This window comes from Saccopteryx leptura, chromosome 13 (assembly GCF_036850995.1).
Source record: "Saccopteryx leptura isolate mSacLep1 chromosome 13, mSacLep1_pri_phased_curated, whole genome shotgun sequence".
Taxonomy (NCBI): domain Eukaryota; kingdom Metazoa; phylum Chordata; class Mammalia; order Chiroptera; family Emballonuridae; genus Saccopteryx; species Saccopteryx leptura.
The window spans coordinates 24017343-24038519 of NC_089515.1; the positions used below are offsets into that span (position 1 = coordinate 24017343).

The following is a 21177-nucleotide window of genomic DNA, read 5'->3' on the forward strand; positions in this document are numbered from 1 at the left end:
AAACACACATCCTAATTTTTAAGTAAATTGAACAGAAAATCTCTCCAGCAGCCATTATGCTCATGGCACAATAGTGATAAATAAAAGCCAGGCCCCGCCTTCAAGGAGATGACAGTCTACATCGAATAAGTCAAGTGAGTATGCAAATAGCTAGAGCAGCAGCAACATGGAGGAAATACAATATGCTATGGGAAAATATAGAAGAATTAGTAATAAGGGGGGATTATCTGTGCTGAACCCTGAATGTTTGTAGGCAATAGGAAGAGAGGACACTCCAGGCACAGATCAAATGAAGATAACAGAGGAGGTTTTCAGTATGACTGGTACACCAGACTTGTGAGATCAGATTATAAAGAGCATTAAATACCTCTCTGAGGCATCTGGATTTCTACACATCTATAGACAGCAGGAAATTAAAGGAACCAAGCAGCAGTGACATGGTCAGACAGATGCTATGGAAGAAAAATCTGACAGCAATGAAGGAGTTATTCTTTTTTTTTTTCTTTTCTGAAGCTGGAAACAGGTAGAGACAGTCAGACAGACTCCCGCATGCGCCCGACCGGGATCCACCCGGCACGCCCACCAGGAGGCAACGCTCTGCCCACCAGGGGGCGATGCTCTGCCCATCCTGGGCATCACCATGTTGTGACCAGAGCCACTCTAGCACCTGAGGCAGAGGCCACAGAGCCATCCCCAGAGCCCAGGCCATCTTTGCTCCAATGGAGTCTTGGCTGCGGGAGGGGAAGAGAGAGACAGAGAGGAAGGCGCGGCGGAGGGGTGGAGAAGCAAATGGGCGCTTCTCCTGTGTGCCCTGGCCAGGAATCGAACCCGGGTCCTCCGCACACTAGGCCGACGCTCTACCGCTGAGCCAACCGGCCAGGGCTGAAGGAGTTATTCTTCAAGATCAAGCCCAGGCCAACTAGCATAATTCTCACTGATCTCTTCCCTTTTCTGAACTCCCGTCCCATTTGGAGTTAGAAGACACAGTCTGGCACCCAATATGGTTTTGCACTGCATCTGAACTCTACAAAAGGCAAGAATCTAAAATCCAATACGGCATTTATTTTAAATTTTGCTCTATCATGTCTTTTTCTCCCCATGCTGTATAATTAATCTATAAACATGTTGAATTGTGAATTGCTTGCTAGCTGTTTCGTAAATTATAAATCTAGCTCTCTGATCAGACCAGAAAGCTTTCTAGGAGTGAGGCCTTATATTGTCTCCCCAAACCATCATGGCAGCAAACACAGAATCAAAGCCCAGTGCTAAGGGCCCTTGTCTCCAGCTTCTCCTTTCCTTCTGAGGAAAGGATGGCATCTCATTGCGAGACATGTATCACTCACCTTCTTAAAGAAGCAAGTCACGGTCTGACCAGCCTGGTAATGTTTAATCTTCTCCAAAGGGCTAACAGAGTGAGTGTCGAGAGCAGTGTGGCCATCCTTCTCCAGCTCACTGTTTGCAGGAAGGCAATGGTGAGAGTAACCAAACTCTGGATAAGCCTCTGGCTTAAAACCCCCCTCTGTCCCAAGTGGCCATGGACAGATTATATAGGACTCCCCAACTCATACACACCCTCCACACCCCCATTCCTCTCCCTAAAGGGGAAGGTTCACAACTCCTGCATGACAGCTCTTTTCCATTCACTTACCTAGGTATGAACAAGCTATAAGGTAGGTAGCCTACAATAACCTTTATAATTTCAAGAAACAAAATTATGTTACTTCCTTCATAATACTGTAGCTATTGCTTTACAGTTAGCAGAACTGCTTTCACAAATAATCTTTCACAGAATGTGACAACACTCTTATGTGTGAATTAGGCAGGGTGATATTATTAAACTCATTCTACACTATTGAGCCAGGGCTCTGACTCAAAACTCTAGGGCTATGCCCCCTATGCTACCTTGCCATTATCACTTCCTTGACTCTATTTCTTAGAAAAGCAACAGAAGGATGTAGTCTGAAAGTTATCAGTCACAAATTACTTTAAAGAGTCAAAGAACTCCCAACCCTCTAACCCAGCCCAGCTAATGTTTCCGTAGTTAGGATGAAAAAAAAATGCATTCTCTCAACAGCTGACATTGGAATACGTGTTATGGGCTGAACTGTGTCTCCCTCCCACCCTTCCAACTTCATATGTTGAAGTACTAACACCCAGTAACTCAGAATGTGACTATATACGGAGACAGGGAATTTAATGAGGGAACTAAATTAAAGTGAGGTCTTTAAAGTAGGCCTTAATCCAACATGCCTAGTGCCTTTATCAGAGCTTAGGCTACACTCAGAAACAAAACAAATAACCTGGTTAAAAAACAGGACTTGAATAGACATTTCCTCAAAGAAGATACATAAGTGGCCAATAAGCATATGAATAGGTCCTCAACACCACTAATCCTCAGGGAAATGCAAAGCAGAACCACAGTGAAGTATCACCTCACATTTGTAAGGATGGCCATTATCAAACACAGAAAATTTGAAAAAAAAGAAGAGTGTTGGTGAGGATATGGTAAAAAGGGAACCTTCCCTTGGACACTGCTAACAGGCCTGTAAAACAGAGCCACTGCTATAGAAAACAGTATGGAGGTTCCTCAAAAAATTACAAATATAACCACCATACGACCCAGCACTCCTGCTTCAGGCAGACATCCAGAAGTACTGAAAAGAGGATTTCAATGTAATGTACAGCATCAGGAATGTAGTCAATAGTATTATAACACCTCGGTATGACAACAGATGGTAACTGGACTTATATTGTGATCGTGTTGTATGTGTAAAAATATCAAATCACTATGTTGTACACCTGAAACTAATATAATGATGTTGGTCAACTATAAGTCAGTAAAAATGTATATTAAAAAAAGGACAATAGAGCCCTGGCCGGTTGGCTCGGCGGTAGAGCGTCGGCCTGGCGTGCGGGGGACCCGGGTTCGATTCCTGTCCAGGGCACATAGGAGAAGCGCCCATTTGCTTCTCCACCCCCTCCCCTCCTTCCTCTCTGTCTCTCTCTTCCCCTCCCGCAGCCAAGGCTCCATTGAAGCAAAGATGGCCCGGGCACTGGGGATGGCTCCTTGGCCTATGCCCCAGGTGCTAGAGTGGCTCTGGTCGCGGCAGAGTGATGCCCCAGAGGGGCAGAGCATCGCCCCCTGGTGGGCAGAGCGTCACCCCTGGTGGGGGAGCGTGCCAGGTGGATCCCGGTTGGGCGCATGTGGGAGTCTGTCTGACTGTCTCTCCCCGTTTCCAGCTTCAGAAAGAAAAAAAAAAAAAAAGGACAATAGGATCTCAAAGAGGCATCTGTGCACTCATATTCACAGCAAGCAGCCAAGATGTGGAAGCAACCTGAATGTCCATCAGTGGATGAATGGATAAACGTGGTATAGACATAACATGGAATATTCTCCAGCCTTAAAGAGAAGGAAATCCTTATGCTACAACATGATTGAACCTGGAGAAGGTTATGCTAAGTGAAACTTGGCCCCACTGGTCAGAGAAGGGCTGAGCATGACCCCACTTACACCAGGCATCTACACTAGTCAAAGAAACAGTAAGGAGAATGATGGCCGCCAGAGGCAGATGGGGAGGGAGAAACAGTTGATCAATAGGTACAGAGTCTTGGCCATGCAAGATGACAAAGTTCGAAAGATCTGTTATACAACAAGGAATATAGTTGACAATTCTGTTAATATACACTTAAAAACTGCTAAATTTGTATAACGTATTTTTATCACAATAAAACAAAAAAAGAGAGGAGATGGAAGACAGACACAGATATAAGGAAAGACCATGTGAACACAAAGGAAGGAGACTGCCTTCCACAATTCGAACCGAGAGGCCTCAGACCAACAAACCCTGCTGACATCTTTTTTTTTTAATTTTTTTTATTTATTCATTTCAGAGAGAAGAGGGAGAGACAGAGAGAGAGAGAGAGAGAGAGAGAGAGAAGAGACAGAGAGAGAGAAGGGGGGAGGAGCTGGATCAACTCCCATATGTGCCTTGACCAGGCAAGCCCAGGGTTTCGAACCAGCGACCTCAGCATTTCCAGGTCGAAGCTTTATCCACTGTGCCACCACAGGTCAGGCAACCTGCTGACATCTTAATCTAAGAGTTTGAGCCATCAGAATAGTGAGAAAATAGGTATCTGTTAAGCCCAAAACACACACATACACAATAGGCATGTGTTACCCTTTTCCTTTTTCCAAAATGATTTACAACTGCCTCTCTCAATAATAACTGCAGAAAAAGAGAAGGGTTGGCCTAATTGAATTAATGCTAGGAGAAAGCTCCCTGACCAGCAGGAATCCCAGAGATACATTAGAAGACCCAATTACTTCCTGCCCCTACAAAGAGTAACTGAGAGGAAGCGTCTTACCTTGAGTGACCCCCAATAACCCTGAATCCAGCCTGCTCTACCACAGAGGGCATTCTTTTTGTGCATGAGTTCTCCATATAGAGGTGTGGAATGAAAATATGACTGTATGCCTCAATAAGTCAACTCTTTCAATTAAATAAATGTTCTTCCTCCTGACTTCAAAATTTGTATTTAAAACACAAGGATTAGAGAAATATGGCCATAATTCTACTATTACATTTATACTATGTTTCTTGGGGGCCTTGATTAAAATAAGTAACTATAAAACATAGGTGCAGGAGGAGGTGGAAGATGTGCTCGAGTTCATCTGTCCATCTTTCTGTTATTCTAACTACCATCTCTCACCTACTCCACAGGTGCGCTGATTTCCTGACTTGCCCACGCTGTAACAGCCAAGTACCACCCCTCCGGTCCATACCAGTCTCCCGAGACAGGAGAGTAGACCAACAGCAGCAGTGTTAGCTAGTGAGACGGTTAAGAAACACTCAGGGTCGCAGTGGGTTTTCCCTTACAGTCTTCATCTATCCTTACCTTGAATAAACCTGACCGCAACCCTTAATTAAACAAGACATCATGACTCAGGGGTATAAAGATACTGCATTATAAAATGATTAATACGATGAAGTCTCCCCCCCCACAACAAGACTGGAGGGGGACACAATCAAACACTACAAAACTAAAGAAACCAAAAATTAAAAACATGAATGTGTGCTCCACCACATCTCATTGTTTAAGAACTAAAGGGCTTACTTTGAGGCTGCAAGAGTGTTGTTAGCATTTGGAACTTAACATTGCAGGAATATTTCCTTATCTCAGACATGAGCCTTCTCAGAAATATTCCACTTCCATTCTGGTACCTTCAGGACACGGACCAAACCTTACCTCCTTGAAAGTACCTTATGAGGTCCTTCCATAATAACTCTAGGCACAGAAAACCTAAATGGGCCCTGGCCGGTTGGCTCTATGGTAGAGTGTCGGCCTGGAGTGCAGAAGTCCCGGGTTCGATTCCTGGCCAGGGCACACAGGAGAAGCGCCCATCTGCTTCTCCACCCCTCCCCCTCTCCTTCCTCTCTCTCTCTTCCCCTCCCGCAGCCGAGGCTCCATTGGAGCAAAGATAGCCCGGGCACTGGGGATGGCTCTGTGGCCTCTGCCTCAGGCGCTAGAGTGGCTCTGGTGGCAACATAGCGAGGCCCCTATGGGCAGAGCATTGCCCCCTGGTGGGCAGAGTGTCGCCCTGGTGGGCGTGCCAGGTGGATCCCGGTCGGGCGCATGCGGGAGTCTGACTGTCTCTCCCTGTTTCCAGCTTCAGAAAGAAAAAAAAAAAAAAAAAGAAAACCTAAATGTGGATGGAGCCTGGGCTGACTCTGCAGAGACACTCTCAGTCACGCACCGAATTTCACTCACTGATGGCCCAGCAAGTGTTTTCCTGTGTGTTTTGTTTGTTTTAATGGAGGAAGCAGAAAAAGGTAGGCCCGTGGATCAAAATGCTTAAGATCCTCTGAAAAAATGATTCCAGACAAACTGGACCCACCACTACATGAAACTGTTACTTACTTTTCTACCACCCAGAATTCCTCCTAGAACATTCCTCTGTAGAATCCACTAGGTCATGACCTAAAATGCCAGTCACCGAGCCGTAGCCTACACTCTAAGAACACGTACTCTTGGCTACGTGCTCTTATTTAGGGAACTGGGTTGAGAGCAAAATTATTTCTTTTTGTTGCATGCCAACAAACAGAACTGCGGTCAAGCCTTAAAACGATACTTAGGCCCTGAACACAGCTTTTACTTTAATTTCTTTTTTTTTTTTTTTTTTTTTCATTTTTCTGAAGCTGGAAACGGGGAGAGACAGTCAGACAGACTCCCGCATGCGCCCCACCGGGATCCACCCGGCACGCCCACCATGGGGCGACACTCTGCCCACCAGGGGGCGATGCTCTGCCCATCCTGGGCGTCGCCATATTGCGACCAGAGCCACTCTAGCGCCTGGGGCAGAGGCCACAGAGCCATCCCCAGCGCCCGGGCCATCTTTGCTCCCATGGAGCCTTGGCTGCGGGAGGGGAAGAGAGAGACAGAGAGGAAAGTGCGGCGGAGGGGTGGAGAAGCAAATGGGCGCTTCTCCTGTGTGCCCTGGCCGGGAATCGAACCCGGGTCCTCCGCACGCTAGGCCGACGCTCTACCGCTGAGCCAACCGGCCAGGGCCAATTTCTTTTTTATTTATTTATTAATTTTAGAGACAGAAGAAGGGAGAGACAGACAGATGGAAACATCAATCTGTTCCTGTATGTGCCCTAACAACCAGAAATCAAATCGACAACCTCTGCACATGAGGACAATGCTCTAACCAACTGAGCTATCTGGCCAGGGCTACATTAATTTTCATATAATCCTGCAAACTAGCCATCTGAGAGCCAAATATCCCTACTAGAGAAATAAGTCAGCCTGGACAGACAAGCAAAGTAAGTCACAACACTGGTAAAATCGCGACTAGAACTCAGTTCTGGCCTCCGAAGTCCAGAGCTCTTGCCACGAGACCACATGACTGGAGCGCCCCTCACCTTGGCCGCACACTCAGCTCCGGGATGGTTCGAACAAACCTGGGATGACTTATTGGGAGAAACCTGGGGATACAAACAAGGTCAAATCATTTCTCTTTTTCTCTGGAACACCACAGTCTAGAAATCAGGTTCTTTCCCCACCAAATCGAGTTTAAAACCCCCTGCTGCACTGCCACACCGCCCCTGGTGACGTCAGGCCTGGGGTTCCCACTCTGCCTCTGCAGTACATGTTCAGGAGCTGATTCAGCTGATCTGACAGGACTGTCATATGAAATCCTGAAAATTTTCCTTATAGACTACATACTCTAACCCCTTCATTCTGAAAATTAAAAATTTGAGGTCTAGATAGAATAAATAACTTATTAAAGATCCCACAGTTAAGTTACTATTAATATGTAAGTTATTGGCTAGACTTTGAAGTCTTTTTTTTTCTTTTTATTAAAGCAAGGATTTCTGTTAAAATAGCATATTTTAACAGGAATTACAATAAATGAGAATAAGGTATAAGTAAGCTGTGCAGAGCAGGATGAATTATATGGTAACTACTGATGTATAAACTGAGCAACAGCTACATGACAGGCAGCCTGTCGCACATTACACACTAGTCCTCTCAGTCTGCACAACGTCCCCACAAGGTAGTCACTACCATTACTCCACTTTACAAATTAGGAAAACAAAACTCAGAGAGTTAAGTAACTATTTACTTCATGGTCACATAACCTTAAATGGCAAATCTGGAACTAGGTCTGCCTCTAAACCGATGCTCTTAACTACTATACGCTAGACCAGGGGTAGTCAACCTTTTATACATACCGCCCACTTTTGTATCTGTTAGTAGTAATATTTTCTAACCGCCCACCAGTTCCACAGTAATGGCGATTTATAAAGTAGGAAGTAACAGACACAAGCCATATATACGTGTGTGTAGGGGGGGTACACACACACATACATAAACAAATGAAAGAAATGAAGGAAAAAGGGAAGCAAGAAAGAACATATACAAATTTAAGCAACCCAGGTATTTTGTTTAAAATAAAACTGAACTTTAACAAACCTCAATACTAAGAATTTCAAATTTCTCTTTTACAGACTTGCTGCTTTCTCTTTTTACGATTTTCAGCTTTTTTGTTTTTGTTGGCCCCTTCTGCTTCTTTTTCCTTTTCGTGGAGTCCTCTTCAGTAGAAATCTAAAGGAGGGAAAAGATCCCAGAGATTGAAAAGAAGCAATCCTGGCCTTTCCTTCCAATTTCAGGTCATCTGCCACCTTGCTCTGTTACTCCTCCACTCCACCCCACTCCCAAATGTTCCTTTAATTCCTACTTCAGTCCCAACTCTCCCATTCTGTCCCCAATACTCTTGTTGCATAAAGTCTGCCCTTCATGTTCTCAAAAGCCCATTCTCTCCAGTGTTCTCCCTCCCATGACGGAGGACAGACACAGGGGTTCCCCAAAATAAGAAGCAATTTGGAAAGTGGAGTCATGAACACCAAGTTAAATTCCCAATTCCACCATAACAAGCTGTGTGATTTCAGCTAAATTATATAACTGCTCTTAGCCTCTGCTCCACATCATAGAATGGTGATCTCTACTTCATAGTACAGTTGGGAAAATTACATGAAATAGACATAAAGCCATACAATCAAATGGTAGTCCCCTTCCCTCCAGCATTTAGAGCACAGCCTACTGTAGGTAAAGATTATGAATTATAATGCAAATTCTGACCATTATACATGGCAGCAAGGACCCCATTCAAAAATAGTGATCAAATGCTTTTTCTCCATCCTATATCAACATGGCACAAAATTCCTAAGAACAAAGAACAAGAACACTGCAAACTCAAATACCAAAAGCCAAGTTTCAAAAGATACAATCTTGTAGAGGTATGGACTTTCTAATATGTTTAATTTACAAACTCAGACTTCAAAAAAAACCAAATCTGGAAAACACAATTCCCAAACAGGGCTTATTCTTCAAAAGGACACTACAGAGAGAAAGTATTCAGTGACTCTTACCAAACATACCACTTACATCAAATAAGTTGTCTTGCTCAACTGACTGCTGCAAAGGTTTCTCTGATTTGTGGGACTTCCTTGTACCCCCACGAGAGAAGCTTTCTTCCATAGTTGACATGTTTGGGTCTCCTAAAAACAATGCAGAGTTACAGGACATGTAATGCTGGTGTAAGATTTCTTATAGGCTGTGATCTATGGACAAGAGATAGAGCCTTCTAGCACCAATGTGCTAGATAGCATTCAGGACCAAGGTTTGAGGCCAGACCCCAGATAATCCACAATTCATCCTTCCAAAGGTCTCTCCTTCATAATCACAAATCCACACATTTTCTTCCAGGAATAACTCAATGCAGTGAGTATCAAGAAGCTACAGTTGCCCTGGCCGTTTGTCTCAGCGGTAGAGCATCGGCTTGGCGTGCGGGGTGACCCGGGTTCGATTCCCGGCCAGGGCACATAGGAGAAGCGCCCATTTGCTTCTCCACCCCCTCCTTCCTCTCTGTCTCTCTCTTCCCCTCCCGCAGCCAAGGCTCCATTGGAGCAAAGATGGCCCGGGTGCTGGGGATGGCTCCTTGGGCTCTGCCCCAGGCGCTAGAGTGGCTCTGGTCGCAGCAGAGCGATGCCCCGGAGGGGCAGAGCATCGCCCCCTGGTGGGTAGAGTGTCACCCCCTGGTGGGCATGCCGGGTGGATCCCAGTCGGGCGCATGCAGGAGTCTGTCTGACTGTCTCTCCCCGTTTCCAGCTTCAGAAAAATACACACACACACACACACAAAAAGAAGCTACAGTTAAGTCAGGAATACACAAATGAATATATAACCCCCTGCCTTTAAAGAACATGAACACTTTCAAGAATATAAAACAATTACTATATACAAATATTTTTGTGTGTGACCGAGAGAGGGTCAGAGAGAGGGAGGGACAGACAGACAGGAAGGGAGAGAGATGAGAAGGAGCACCTCAGTTGTTCATCGACTGCTTTCTCACATGTGCCTTGACCAGGGGGCTATAGCAGAGCAAGTGATCCCTTGCTCAAGCCAGCAACTTTGGGCTCAAGCCAGTGACTTCGGGCTTCAAGCCAGCAACCTTTGGGCTCAAGTCAGCAACCATGGAGTCATGTTTACAATCCCCAGCTCAAGCCAGTGAGTCCGAGCTCAAGTTGGATGAGCCCACACTCAAGCCGGATGAGCCCGTATTCAAGCCAGCGACCTGAGGGTTTCAAACCTGGGTCCTCCGTGTCCCAGTCCAATGCTCTATCCACTGCACCATCACCTGGTCAGGCCAATTATACAAACTATCAACAAAGAGGAACTGATGAGGCTTCAATAAATGATTAAGTGTCCTAAAGAAGATGCCTTTGAGCAAAATGTTAAAAGATGAATAGGATTTTGGTAGATGGAAAGGGAAAAGCAAAAGGAATGAGAAAAAGCATGGAAACAGGAAAAGCCAAATATTTCCAATGAGCACCGGCAATCTGTCTGTCAAATAATTGCTGTCAAACAGCCTGCTATTCCCTTTCTGTTAAGGATCATTGAACTAGACCACAGGGCAAATAAAGCATAATAATTGGAATTAAATTTTAAGGATAGATTAGGCTTTTCGTAAAAGATCTTGAATTATATATGGGTAGTTTAATGTTTACTTTGGTGATCAGACACCCTTAAATAGTTAGAATTAAAATGACTGCTCAAGTTAGAAAAGAACAGCAATCAAGAAAAATACACTGCAGGCCCTGCCGGTTAGCTCAGTTGATTAGAGCGTCGCTCCAAAGCACAGAGGCTGCCGGTTCAATCCCGGGTCAGGGCACATACAGGAGCAGATCGATGCTCCCGCCTGTCTCTCTTTCTCCCTTCCTCTCTAACGTCAATACAATAAACATTTTTTTAAGTATGTATGTTTCACAGAAATAGGAAAGTGCAGAGCTTAGTTTGCCCAGAATTTGATCCTTAACCAAGAAAAACTAGAGCTTCAAAGAGACAGTAAATCCAGTGGCAAAGATGGGACTTAAGCTGCTTCCTGGGGACAGAACCTGATTGATATTACAGGCTTCTGAGCCCGTCTGGGGTGGTAGAATCATTCACCCGGCACTGCAGGGTCCATGGCAGGACTCGGGAGACCTAGTCCTAGGACAGGGGTCCCCAAACTACGGCCCGCGGGCCGCATGCGGCCCCCTGAGGCCATTTATCCGGCCCCCGCCGCACCTCTGGAAGGGGCACCTCTTTCATTTGTGGTCAGTGAGAGGAGCATAGTTCCCACTGAAATACTGGTCAGTTTGTTGATTTAAAATTACTTGTTCTTTATTTTAAATATTGCATTTGTTCCCGTTTTATTTTTTTACTTTACAATAAGATATGTGCAGTGTGCATAAGGATTTGTTCATAGTTTTTTTACAGTTGGGCCCTCCAACGGTCTGAGGGACAGTGAACTGGCTTCCTGTGTAAAAAGTTTGGGGACCCCTGTCCTAGGACCTAGGATAAACCTGGAAGCCACAAGGTTTCCTCCCATATATCCTTTGCCCTCAGCCACCAACCTCACAAGTCCTGCCAGATTCAACTTCGGAGGGCGCGCCACGGTAGTCACGCACGCGGACACTTGTAGAGCCAACGCACAACGCAGCTTTCCCGGAAGTGTGGGCGGGCTCAACACCCAACTTCCGTTATATGCTGGGTCCTGGAGCTGTGTAGGGGGAGGAGATTTGGAGACCGGAAGCAGAAATGCAGGTCCGAGCCATAGCCAATCGACGCCGGAGGCTGAATCTCGGAGACCGATTGATCGCGTGCGGGGGTGGCGGCTTCTTCCGGCGGGCAGAAGGGTATCTCCGTGCGCTGAAGGGCACAGCTGGTGGAATTCGTGCGTTTTGCAAGGTGGGTGTGGAGGAAGGCCCAGAGTCGGACCTCGCGCCTTCAGTTTGCGACGGCGGCCTAGGGTCCGACCGACCGTTCCTAGTCCAGGAAGGCCGTGAGGTCTTCGCTTTGGGGGGAGGGGTAAGACGGTGGGGAATGGAAAAGGAATTTGAGATCGCGAGGCCGCGGTGCGAGAGGTCGGACGTTGGCCGGGCAGCCTTGGGGAGAGGCGAATAGGCGCTCCCAGGGGATTCCATCGCTCCCAAAGGCCCTTAGATTGCATTTTTCAGTGGGGAAAAATGAGGCCTGCAGCGGAGGTAATCCCCCAAGGTTACCCGTGACGTAATTTTGGATGAAAACTTGAACTTCTGACCTCATCTCTGGTGAATTAATTTCTTTTCCTCTGTATTCCCATAACAACTTGTTTCCACTGAGCTGTGCTTAGGGAGCTCGCCAGCCAGACCTCCGTTAGCTGCGTGGCAGCCGTTGTCAGAGCAAGAGGGAGGGTGGCCCGGCCCCTGCGTTATCGGGCTCGCGTAAAGCGGGTTATATTTCGATTTTAATGTGTTCGATCAGCCCGTAGGCCTTTCCTAGGAGGTAGCCAGAACAGAGAATTGTAAACTTGAAGTGCAAGAGTCTGGTTCTGGTACCTGAGCGGCTCTCGCTCAATCTTTGCCTCCTTTACTTCGTGATCTCACCAATCCGAGAAAGTGACCAGTCCGACAGCAAAACAGCTGTATCGAGAAACAGAGTAACTAAGGTAGGGCAGTTGATCACTTTGGGCCTTGAATGAAATGCCCTTTTACAGGTGAAGAGAGGCATGGAAGGATTTATTATATTTGATAGCTACTTTCCAGTCAGTTATTAACAAAAGCCGAGACCCTGTTGCTTAGACTTCCCCACAGGCTGCCGTTTAACAAAGACGACTTAGATCATTTTTTCCTTCACTAATATGTCTTTCTAAACTTAAGTATTACTCGAAAGGAAAGCAAGTATCAGTTCAGTTATTCCACAAAGGGCACTTTAGCACAGCGGTTTCTGATCCTTGCTCAGAAGTAACCAACAGTTTGCTGGAGTGCAGACCCAAGTGTTTCCAGGCTTTGCTCTCATTGCTTATCTCACCAGCAACAGCCCGCTTTCCACTCCCACCTCCATCTCAGCCTCTCAGGAATCTTTTTTTAAGACCCAAACTAAACTGCAGTTCCTATACCACGCTCTTAAGGCCGAGTCAGTCCTATGTGAACTGTCACAGACACCAGACTTCATCCCATTTCACGTTGAAGGAACTTGAAAGCACCTTAAATTGTTTCAGTTGCACACCACATCATCCTAAAATGTTTTGTTAGGTACAGGTAGTGAGGGTTATCAGTTGTTAATGTAACAAAGTTAGGTCCTTGTTTTCTGTAAGGTTTCTCCTGGAAACCTGCTTGATAACTAGAAGAATCCAAAAATATTGTATATCATGAAGGGAAATGGGGGGGGGGGAGTCTGCCTTTAGTAAATTTAGTAAAATGAAACAGTGTAAAAGCTCCATCATAAAGGTTTCTTTTAATGGAGATGTTCCTACTTGCACTGGACAAGCCAAGGTTATTGAGGGGACCCAAGAACGTTTTTGAAACAGTTCACAATTAAGGGTCATTTGTCCAAAATTTTTATTGCCAATTCTGTGCAGTGAATGCCCCTGAAAGCCTTTGAATAGAAAACAGAAGAGTGCTGGTTTCGGAAGCAACGACTTCCTCACAGATCTCTCCCTCTTCCATTTCATCAAGAGCCAGCTCTGCCACTGCCACTGCCTACCAATCCCGACCGGACCTCGACAGGCTCGTCTGTGTTGCCAATCGACTCAGCGTGGCTTCAGTCGTAGTAGATAGGTGGTCATACAACTTTTCAAGCATTGTTCTGGTGCCCTTTGAATACGCTTTGCAGTTTTTATTATAAGAGAAATACATGTCATTGTAAAATATATAGCTGCCATAGATAGAACTCCTCTGGAAAGTTAGCTTTATACCGTATGTATATGATGCACCTTTTTCCAAAATATTTGAGGTCTAAAAACTGGATGCGTCTTAAACTGTGGTTGTAGATTTTTTTTCCTTGCATTTCCCACTTTTTCACCCTTGTTTTTTCTCTCATTGTTGTAGATGAATAAAACTTGAGTTCAATAACTTTATGTAATATATTGTTTTTGTTGTTTCGGGCCCCAAATTTAAGGTGCATCTTATTATACATGGGGAAATATGGTGCATTCTTCCACTGTTTTCTGTTACTGCAGTGATTTTCAAACTTTAACGTATATCAGAAACACCTAGGGACTTATTAAAATGGATTACTGGGCCCCAGAGTTTTTGCTTCAATAGGCTTAAGGTATAGAGCCCGACAATTTGCATTTCTAACAAGTTTTCCAGTTTGGCCTCAGGACTGGACTTTGAGAGCCCTTGATAATGTCTGTAATACAGTGTCCAGAAGTAGGATTTTTTTTTTAATTTAACATTACATAGGGACATCTTTTCATGTCTATACATAAATAAAGATCTGCACACATTGTATTTCCTCCTAATGAGAACCATCATCAGTCTCTTGTAGGTGGACTTTTACTTCCAGTTCACTTTAGTAAACAGTACTACAGTCATGATCCTTGAAAACTTGTAACATGTTTTCACTTTGCAATATATCTATCTATAAGGGTACATTTCTGGAGGACAAATGACCCAGTTAGATAAAAGGGTGTACTGATTTTATAATTTGATAGATATTGCAAAATTACACTTTAGGAAGTCGTATCAGTTTACACTGTAGGCCACAGAGGGAGTACTTATTTCCACAACTTGACTACTACTGCTTATCATAATTTTCTCTTTACTAGTCTGCTAGATATTGGTCTCATTTTTTACATTTCTTTGATCATGAGGTTATCTTTTTATGTTTTGCCTTTTTGTTTTTTTATTTTCCCTTCTCTAAGATGATTACAATATTTGCCCGTTACCTAACAGAATTTTTGGTTTTCACAATTTACATTTAAATCTTTTATCTATTTTTTTTTCATTTATCTATTTTGGCATATGGAATAAGAATTCCAGCTTCCCCACCACCAACAGCTACTATGTATCAACTCCATTTTCTAAATGATCCCTTTTCTGCCTTCCATGGAGGTCTTATTTATTTAAAAAAATTGTAAAAGGCGGGGTTGCAAGTTGAGCTCTTTAATTGGTAGTTACCCCTCTGCAAAACTGAAAAGTTTCAAATTCTGCCTTTTAACTAATCTTAAAACTGATTAATGTCATATACATTAGGCCATAATATAGAATCAGGAATGAAAATATCAAGCAATATTGGGTCAGAGGGTGGACTACTGTGTTCTCTTCCTATGCGGAGTGATTTGACATATATTCTGGAGTGTTGTGTAAAAGCAACTAAGGTAAAGTCCTTCCCAAAGTTCCCTTATCAGCAAGGCTTTTTTCACCATATTTGCTGCAGCTGTGTTGGGCAAGACTTACAAGACTTGACAGGTTTTTAAACTCTAAAAAAAAGTCTTAAATTGTATCCAAACCAATTTATTGTTGCCTTCTTTCTTTTCTTAAAAGATTGAAGCCATGGCAGGTCCAGAAGCTGATGCTCAATTCCAATTCACTGGTATCAAAAAATATTTCAACTCTTACACTCTCACAGGTAGAATGAATGTAAGTATTAATGATACCTTTAAGCAGTTGTATTTTAGAATAATAAAAGTGTGAGAGCAACTCTTTACATTTCCCTTTCTTTTTCAGTGTGTACTGGCCACATATGGAGGCATTGCTATGCTGGTTTTATACTTCAAGTTAAGGTCTAAAAAAACCCCAGCTGTGAAAGCGACATAAAAAAGTAAGGAGTTGACATTTAAAAGTTTATAACTTAGTTATTTTGATGTTGCGGGTTTTTTTTCTGACTATAAAGAGAAAAATATTACCCATATCCCATTACCCTGACAACTTTAATTACCATTTTGGTTAAGCTCTTTTTTTTTTTTTTTTTTTTTTTGTATTTTTCTGAAGCTGGAAACGGGGAGAGGCAGTCAGACAGACTCCCGCATGCGCTGACTGGGATCCACCCGCACGCCCACCAGGGGCCATGCTCTGCCCACCAGGGGGCGATGCTCTGCCACGACCAGAGCCACTCTAGTGCTGGGGCAAAGGCCAAGGAGCCATCCCCAGCGCCAGGGCCATCTTTGCCCCAATGGAGCCTTGGCTGCGGTAGGGGAAGAGAGAGACAGAGAGGAAGGAGAGGGGGAGGGGTGGAGAAGCAAACGGGCACTTCTCCTGTGTGCCCTGGCCGGGAATCGAACCCGGGTCCCCCGCACGCCGGGCGGACGCTCTACCGCTGAGCCAACCAGCCAGGGCCGGTTAAGCTCTTTTTTATTTCATTTGGTTTCTGTTGGCTATGATTCATGACTGTGTTTTGTCTTATAACAGATAACGTTTTCTATAATTTTTTTTTTTTTTTTTTTTTTTTCATTTTTCTGAAGCTGGAAACGGCGAGAGACAGTCAGACAGACTCCCGCATGCGCCCGACCGGGATCCACCCGGCACGCCCACCATGGGGCGACGCTCTGCCCACCAGGGGGCGATGCTCTGCCCATCCTGGGCGTCGCCATATTGCGACCAGAGCCACTCTAGCGCCTGGGGCAGAGGCCACAGAGCCATCCCCAGCGCCCGGGCCATCTTTGCTCCAATGGAGCCTTGGCTGCGGGAGGGGAAGAGAGAGACAGAGAGGAAAGTGCGGCGGAGGGGTGGAGAAGCAAATGGGCGCTTCTCCTGTGTGCCCTGGCCGGGAATCGAACCCGGGTCCTCTGCACGCTAGGCCGACGCTCTACCGCTGAGCCAACCGGCCAGGGCCCGTTTTCTATAATTTGAATGTGTGAGTGCTTGTGGATATTTAATTTATTTTACAGAGTAAATAGGTCTATTAGATTTTAGCATAAATAACATTACAATGAATGCTTTACAGCATGACATGAAGTCTATATCTGTGATTGTTCCTTAGGTTGAATTCTTACCCAGGAGGTTGTCGCTCTTGAATAATACCAGTTTTGGTTTTTGTTAATTTGATGAGTAAAGATAATGTCTTTTTAATGAAATTGTACACTTTTTTGCATTTGTTTACCATTTGTATTTTTCTTAACGTTCTTTCCTGTGCTTTTTCCTCATTAACAATCGGGACTTTTTATGAAGACCTTATTTCTCTCATATAATAAGCTCTTTATTAGTCAACCTTTTTAAAATCAGTTGCAGCTGTATCTCATTTTTTGCTGTTGTGCTAGTTTCAAGGGTTTTTTTTTAATCATTTTTTATTTTTCAGTTACAGTTGACATACAATACTTTATTAGTTTCAGGTGTACACTCCAGTGGTTAGACATTATATAATTTACTAATTGATCATCCCAATAAATCTTGTACCCATCTGACACCATACATAGTTACTAGAATATTATAGACTATATTCCCTATGTTCTACTCTACATCCCCATGACTGTTCTGTAACAGCCAATTTGTACTTAATCCATTAACCTTTTTCACCCCCCTCCCATCTGACAACCCATCAAAATGTTCTTCGTATTTATGAGTTTGTTTCTGTTCTGCTTGTTTGTTTTTGTCAATAGTTGATAGAAAAATCAACTATTGCCATTTTATTGTTCATAAATTTTTTTACTTTTGTAGGTATTTCTTTTTCATATTTTACCCTTATTTACTTATTTTTTGCAAGAGACAGAGAGAAAGAGATAAGCATCAACTCGTAGTTACAGCACTTTAGTTGTTCATTGATTGCTTCTCATATGTGCCTTGGCCCCAGGGGCTCCAGCCGAGCAGTGACCCCTTGCTTAAGCCAAGGACCATGGGGTCATGTCTGTGATCCTGTGCTCAAGCCAGTGACCTTGGGGTTTCGAACCTGATTCCAGTTTGACGCTCTATCCACTGCGCCACCTCCTGATCAGGCTGCTTTTGCTACTTTTAAGATTCTCTCCTTGTCTTGACCCTTTTGCGTTTTATTGTGTGTCTTGGTGCGGGCCTCTTTGGATTCATCTTGTTTGGGATTCTCTGTGCTTCCTGGACTTGTATGTCTATTTCCTTTACCAGGTGAGGGAAGTTTTCTGTCCTTATATTTTCAAATAGGTTTTCAGTTTCTTGGTCTCTCTCTCTGCTACTTCCAGCAACCCCATGATGTAAATGTAGATATAGAGTTGTCCCAGAGGCTCCTAACACTATCTTCATGGGGTGAGGGCTTAGTTACTTCCTTATATTCCAAATCACTAACTTGATTCTCCGCTTCATCTCTATGGTTGATTCCCTTTAAATTATTTATTTCAATTTTTCTGATTGGTTCTTTTTTATGATTTCCATGGCCTTTTTTTATGCTGTTGACATTCTCATTAAGTTTATTGAGCATACTTATAACCAGTGTTTTGAACTCTGAATCTAGTAGATTGCTTATCTCCATTTTGTTTTCTTTTTCTGGAGTTCTGTTCTTTCATTTGGAATGGGTTTTTGTTTGTTGTTGTTTTTTTAATCATCTCATTTTGGCAATCTCCCTATGTTTGTTTCTGTGAATTAGGTAGAGATGCTATGTCTTAGATTGGCCTTGGTAGAGTCTTTGTGTAGTAGGTGTTTTGTAAGGTCCGGTGGCACAGCCTCCCTGATAACCCAAGCTGTGTACTCCAGGTGCGCCTCCCATATGGGCTGTGTACACCCTCCTCTTGTAGTTGAGCCTTGATTGCTGTTGGCATGTCAATGAGAGGGATTTGCCCCCCAGGTCAATCGGCTACAAAGGCCTGCGATGACAACCAACTACTGTGGAGGATCAGTTGTACAGGGACCCAGTGGAGTTCAGGTGCCCACTGAATCTGTCCCTTGAGTACGTCACTTGTGAAGATTGGTTGGTGCTTTTGACGTGGTCTGAAGCTGTCCACTGGCTGTGCTAGGGCCTCCCAAGAAGTACAGGCCAAGGTCCAACACTGCTTGTGTTCTGCCTGGGACCACCTGTATGATATATAATGTGATTTACAGATGGCTGCCTCTTGTGCAGGGTGCTTGGAGGTGCCCAGGCAAAGCCAAGCTAAGAACCAGGATTGACTGCTGATAGTGCCAGGCCTGGGATTAATTAGAAGTACAGAGCATGCGGAAGGCAAATGCTGCTTGTCTTATGATTTTAGGAAAGTCTGAAGCATGAGCCAAGACAGGCCATGTTGTATGGAAAACCAACTGAAAATCGCTTGGGTGGGCCGGCAAGTTGTGTGGGTGGGTTCTCAGGGAATCACCAGGCCAGGGCAAACAGTGTGGGCTAGGTTGCTGTAAGCTCTGATGCTGGTTTTGTTGGGGGAGGGCTCAGAAAAGGAACTTTGTCTAGCAGAAAGCTCCCCCCAACCCCCAGCTCACTTTGATGCCTGACACTTCATTTCCTTCCCATACATCTCTGGTGCCTTTCCAGCTGCTGTCCAAGCACTGGAGCTCTGAGGGAGTCAGAGTAAGTCCCTGTGCAGGCCCTTTAAGAACTGCTTAATTCCCTAGTTGTAGGACTTCCATTCAGCTAAGTTTCAGGCGATTCTGATGACTGTTGCTCTGTAGTTCAGTTAGAATTTTGATGTGGTTGGTTTCAAGTTTTTATGTAAGTAGTACTGTCTTTTCATTAAATCCCCATAGTGCCCCTAACCCCGATTTGCCTATGCTTGAATAAATACTTGTTTGCAGTAAATGATATGTAGAGAACCCTAAATCTAGATCTTTATCTAATGTAGCTCTCCAAAGACAGAAAATTTTCCCTCTGCTCTTAAGAGCTGTTCCAATCCTTAGGGGACTACATATCCCAAAATGCAGTGGTCCATGGCTCATTCCTGGCAAAGCTAGTACTTAACTCAATTTCCTATATTAGGTGCCTCCTAACTTTGGGAATTTAGTTGTAGCCCCTTTATACAAATGGAGAAATAGTGTCTCAGATATTAATAGATAGATCCTAGATAACATATCTGTTTTCTACTGTTTAAAATGTTACTTTATATACTTGCCTTTTCCAGTTGCACACATTTAGGATCATACTGAATTGTTGGCAGCTCTCTGGTTAAAAATGGTGTTAGGTTAGCCCTGGCCTGTTGGCTCAGCGGTAGAGCGTCGGCCTGGCGTGCGGGGGACCCGGGTTCGATTCCCGGCCAGGGCACATAGGAGAGGCGCCCATTTGCTTCTCCACCCCCCCCCCTCTTTCCTCTTTGTCTCTCTCTTCCCCTCCCCCAGCCAAGGCTCCATTGGAGCAAAGATGGCCCGGGCGTTGGGAATGGCTCCTTGGCCTCTGCCCCAGGCGCTAGAGTGGCTCTGGTCTCGGCAGAGCGACGCCCCAGAGGGGCAGACCATTGCCCCCTGGTGGGCAGAGCGTTGCCCCTGGTGGGCGTGCCGGGTGGATCCCGGTCGGGCGCATGCGGGAGTCTGTCTGACTGTCTCTCCCTGTTTCCAGCTTCAGAAAAATACAAAAAAAAAAAAAAAATGGTGTTAGGTTAAATTGTATTAAGGTGAGATACACCTTAATTTATGGGGTTTACTGACTCCTTTGGGAATTTGATGAATTTGCATTCAATTTCAGGGGGGTTGTGGATACTTATATATTGGTAATTTGCTGTGTTAAAAGTGGAGTTGAACACATTTGTGTCTGAACTATTTTTGCTTTGTTTATAGGATTCTAACTGTACTTCATCTGTTAATTTCCCATGCCTGGAGAAGCTAATGTCAACTCATCATGTGATACTCAATTTGTACAATAAATTATGAACCTGGAAAAGCTGGTTGTCTTTATTTACAAGATATCAAAAATATAAAAACTGTACAAAATGCAACAAAGGCAAAAAACTGGCAGTGACTTGGTCTGAATACTAGTTTCCCAAAGCAAGGCTCAGTATTGGAGGTAAGCAACTGAAATGTCTGTCTGACTTCAAGTGTACAAGGTTGTGTATTTTAGCCAAAGTAGAACATGGAAGCTAAATATCTTCACCTGGCTTATAGAGTATTTGGGTGCATTCAAATTCTAAGTTATAAATTCAGATGTCAGTGGATGGTTGTATTTCATCTAAATCTTGGAAAGGAATTGTAGTTCACTGTACCCAGTTACATCTATTCCACTAGTCATGGGCCAAGCAGAAATGTTAGTGGGTCATTTAACACAGTACTTGAGTGCCATACAGTAACTACATTTTTACAGCAGAAACATAACATGCTCATTGAATTCTTCAGCTAAAATTTAAGATGGTATTATATTACTCAATTTGAATCTTAAAGCAGGATGAATTACTGAAATCAATTGTTTTTTTCTAAACATAAAAAATTAAAATAGCATTTGAACAGAAAATGCAAAGTTTCCACACATTCCAAAGCACCATGAATGTCCCCTCCATGAACT

General features: G+C 44.2%; 1 protein-coding gene and 1 long non-coding RNA gene across 3 annotated transcripts; one reads left to right on the plus strand and one right to left on the minus strand.

Annotated features, from left to right (window-relative positions):
- Nucleotides 1–1377: 1377 nt before the first annotated feature.
- LOC136384560 (uncharacterized) lies at nucleotides 1378–11565 on the minus strand. The gene is made up of 5 exons (XR_010747615.1): nucleotides 11460–11565; nucleotides 8950–9062; nucleotides 7978–8109; nucleotides 6924–6986; nucleotides 1378–1452 (listed from the first exon to the last, which is right to left on the minus strand). It is a non-coding gene; the product is annotated as an uncharacterized lncRNA (long non-coding RNA).
- A 59-nt stretch (nucleotides 11566–11624) lies between these two features.
- ATP5MK (ATP synthase membrane subunit k) lies at nucleotides 11625–20553 on the plus strand. Of its 2 annotated transcripts, none has more exons than XM_066354874.1 (4): nucleotides 11625–11793; nucleotides 15354–15449; nucleotides 15537–15630; nucleotides 20460–20553. In XM_066354874.1, the coding sequence occupies exons 1-3, from the start codon at nucleotides 11644–11646 to the stop codon at nucleotides 15624–15626; spliced, it is 336 nt and encodes a 111-aa protein (XP_066210971.1). In that variant the 5' UTR covers nucleotides 11625–11643; the 3' UTR covers nucleotides 15627–15630; nucleotides 20460–20553. The 2 variants fall into 2 exon arrangements, with proteins under 2 accessions (XP_066210971.1, XP_066210972.1); XM_066354875.1 differs by lacking the exon at nucleotides 11625–11793 and adding an exon at nucleotides 11800–12089.
- The last annotated feature ends 624 nt before the right edge of the window (nucleotides 20554–21177 follow it).

What these genes read in the sequence shown, in the direction of transcription:
- ATP5MK (XM_066354874.1), top strand. Translation starts at nt 11,644, where the DNA reads ATGCAGGTCCGAGCCATAGCCAATCGACGCCGGAGGCTGAATCTCGGA. An exon ending in GAATTCGTGCGTTTTGCAAG is followed by an intron (nt 11,794 to 15,353) that starts GTGGGTGTGGAG and finishes TTTTCTTAAAAG; the next exon opens with ATTGAAGCCATGGCAGGTCC. An exon ending in CTCTCACAGGTAGAATGAAT is followed by an intron (nt 15,450 to 15,536) that starts GTAAGTATTAAT and finishes TTTCTTTTTCAG; the next exon opens with TGTGTACTGGCCACATATGG.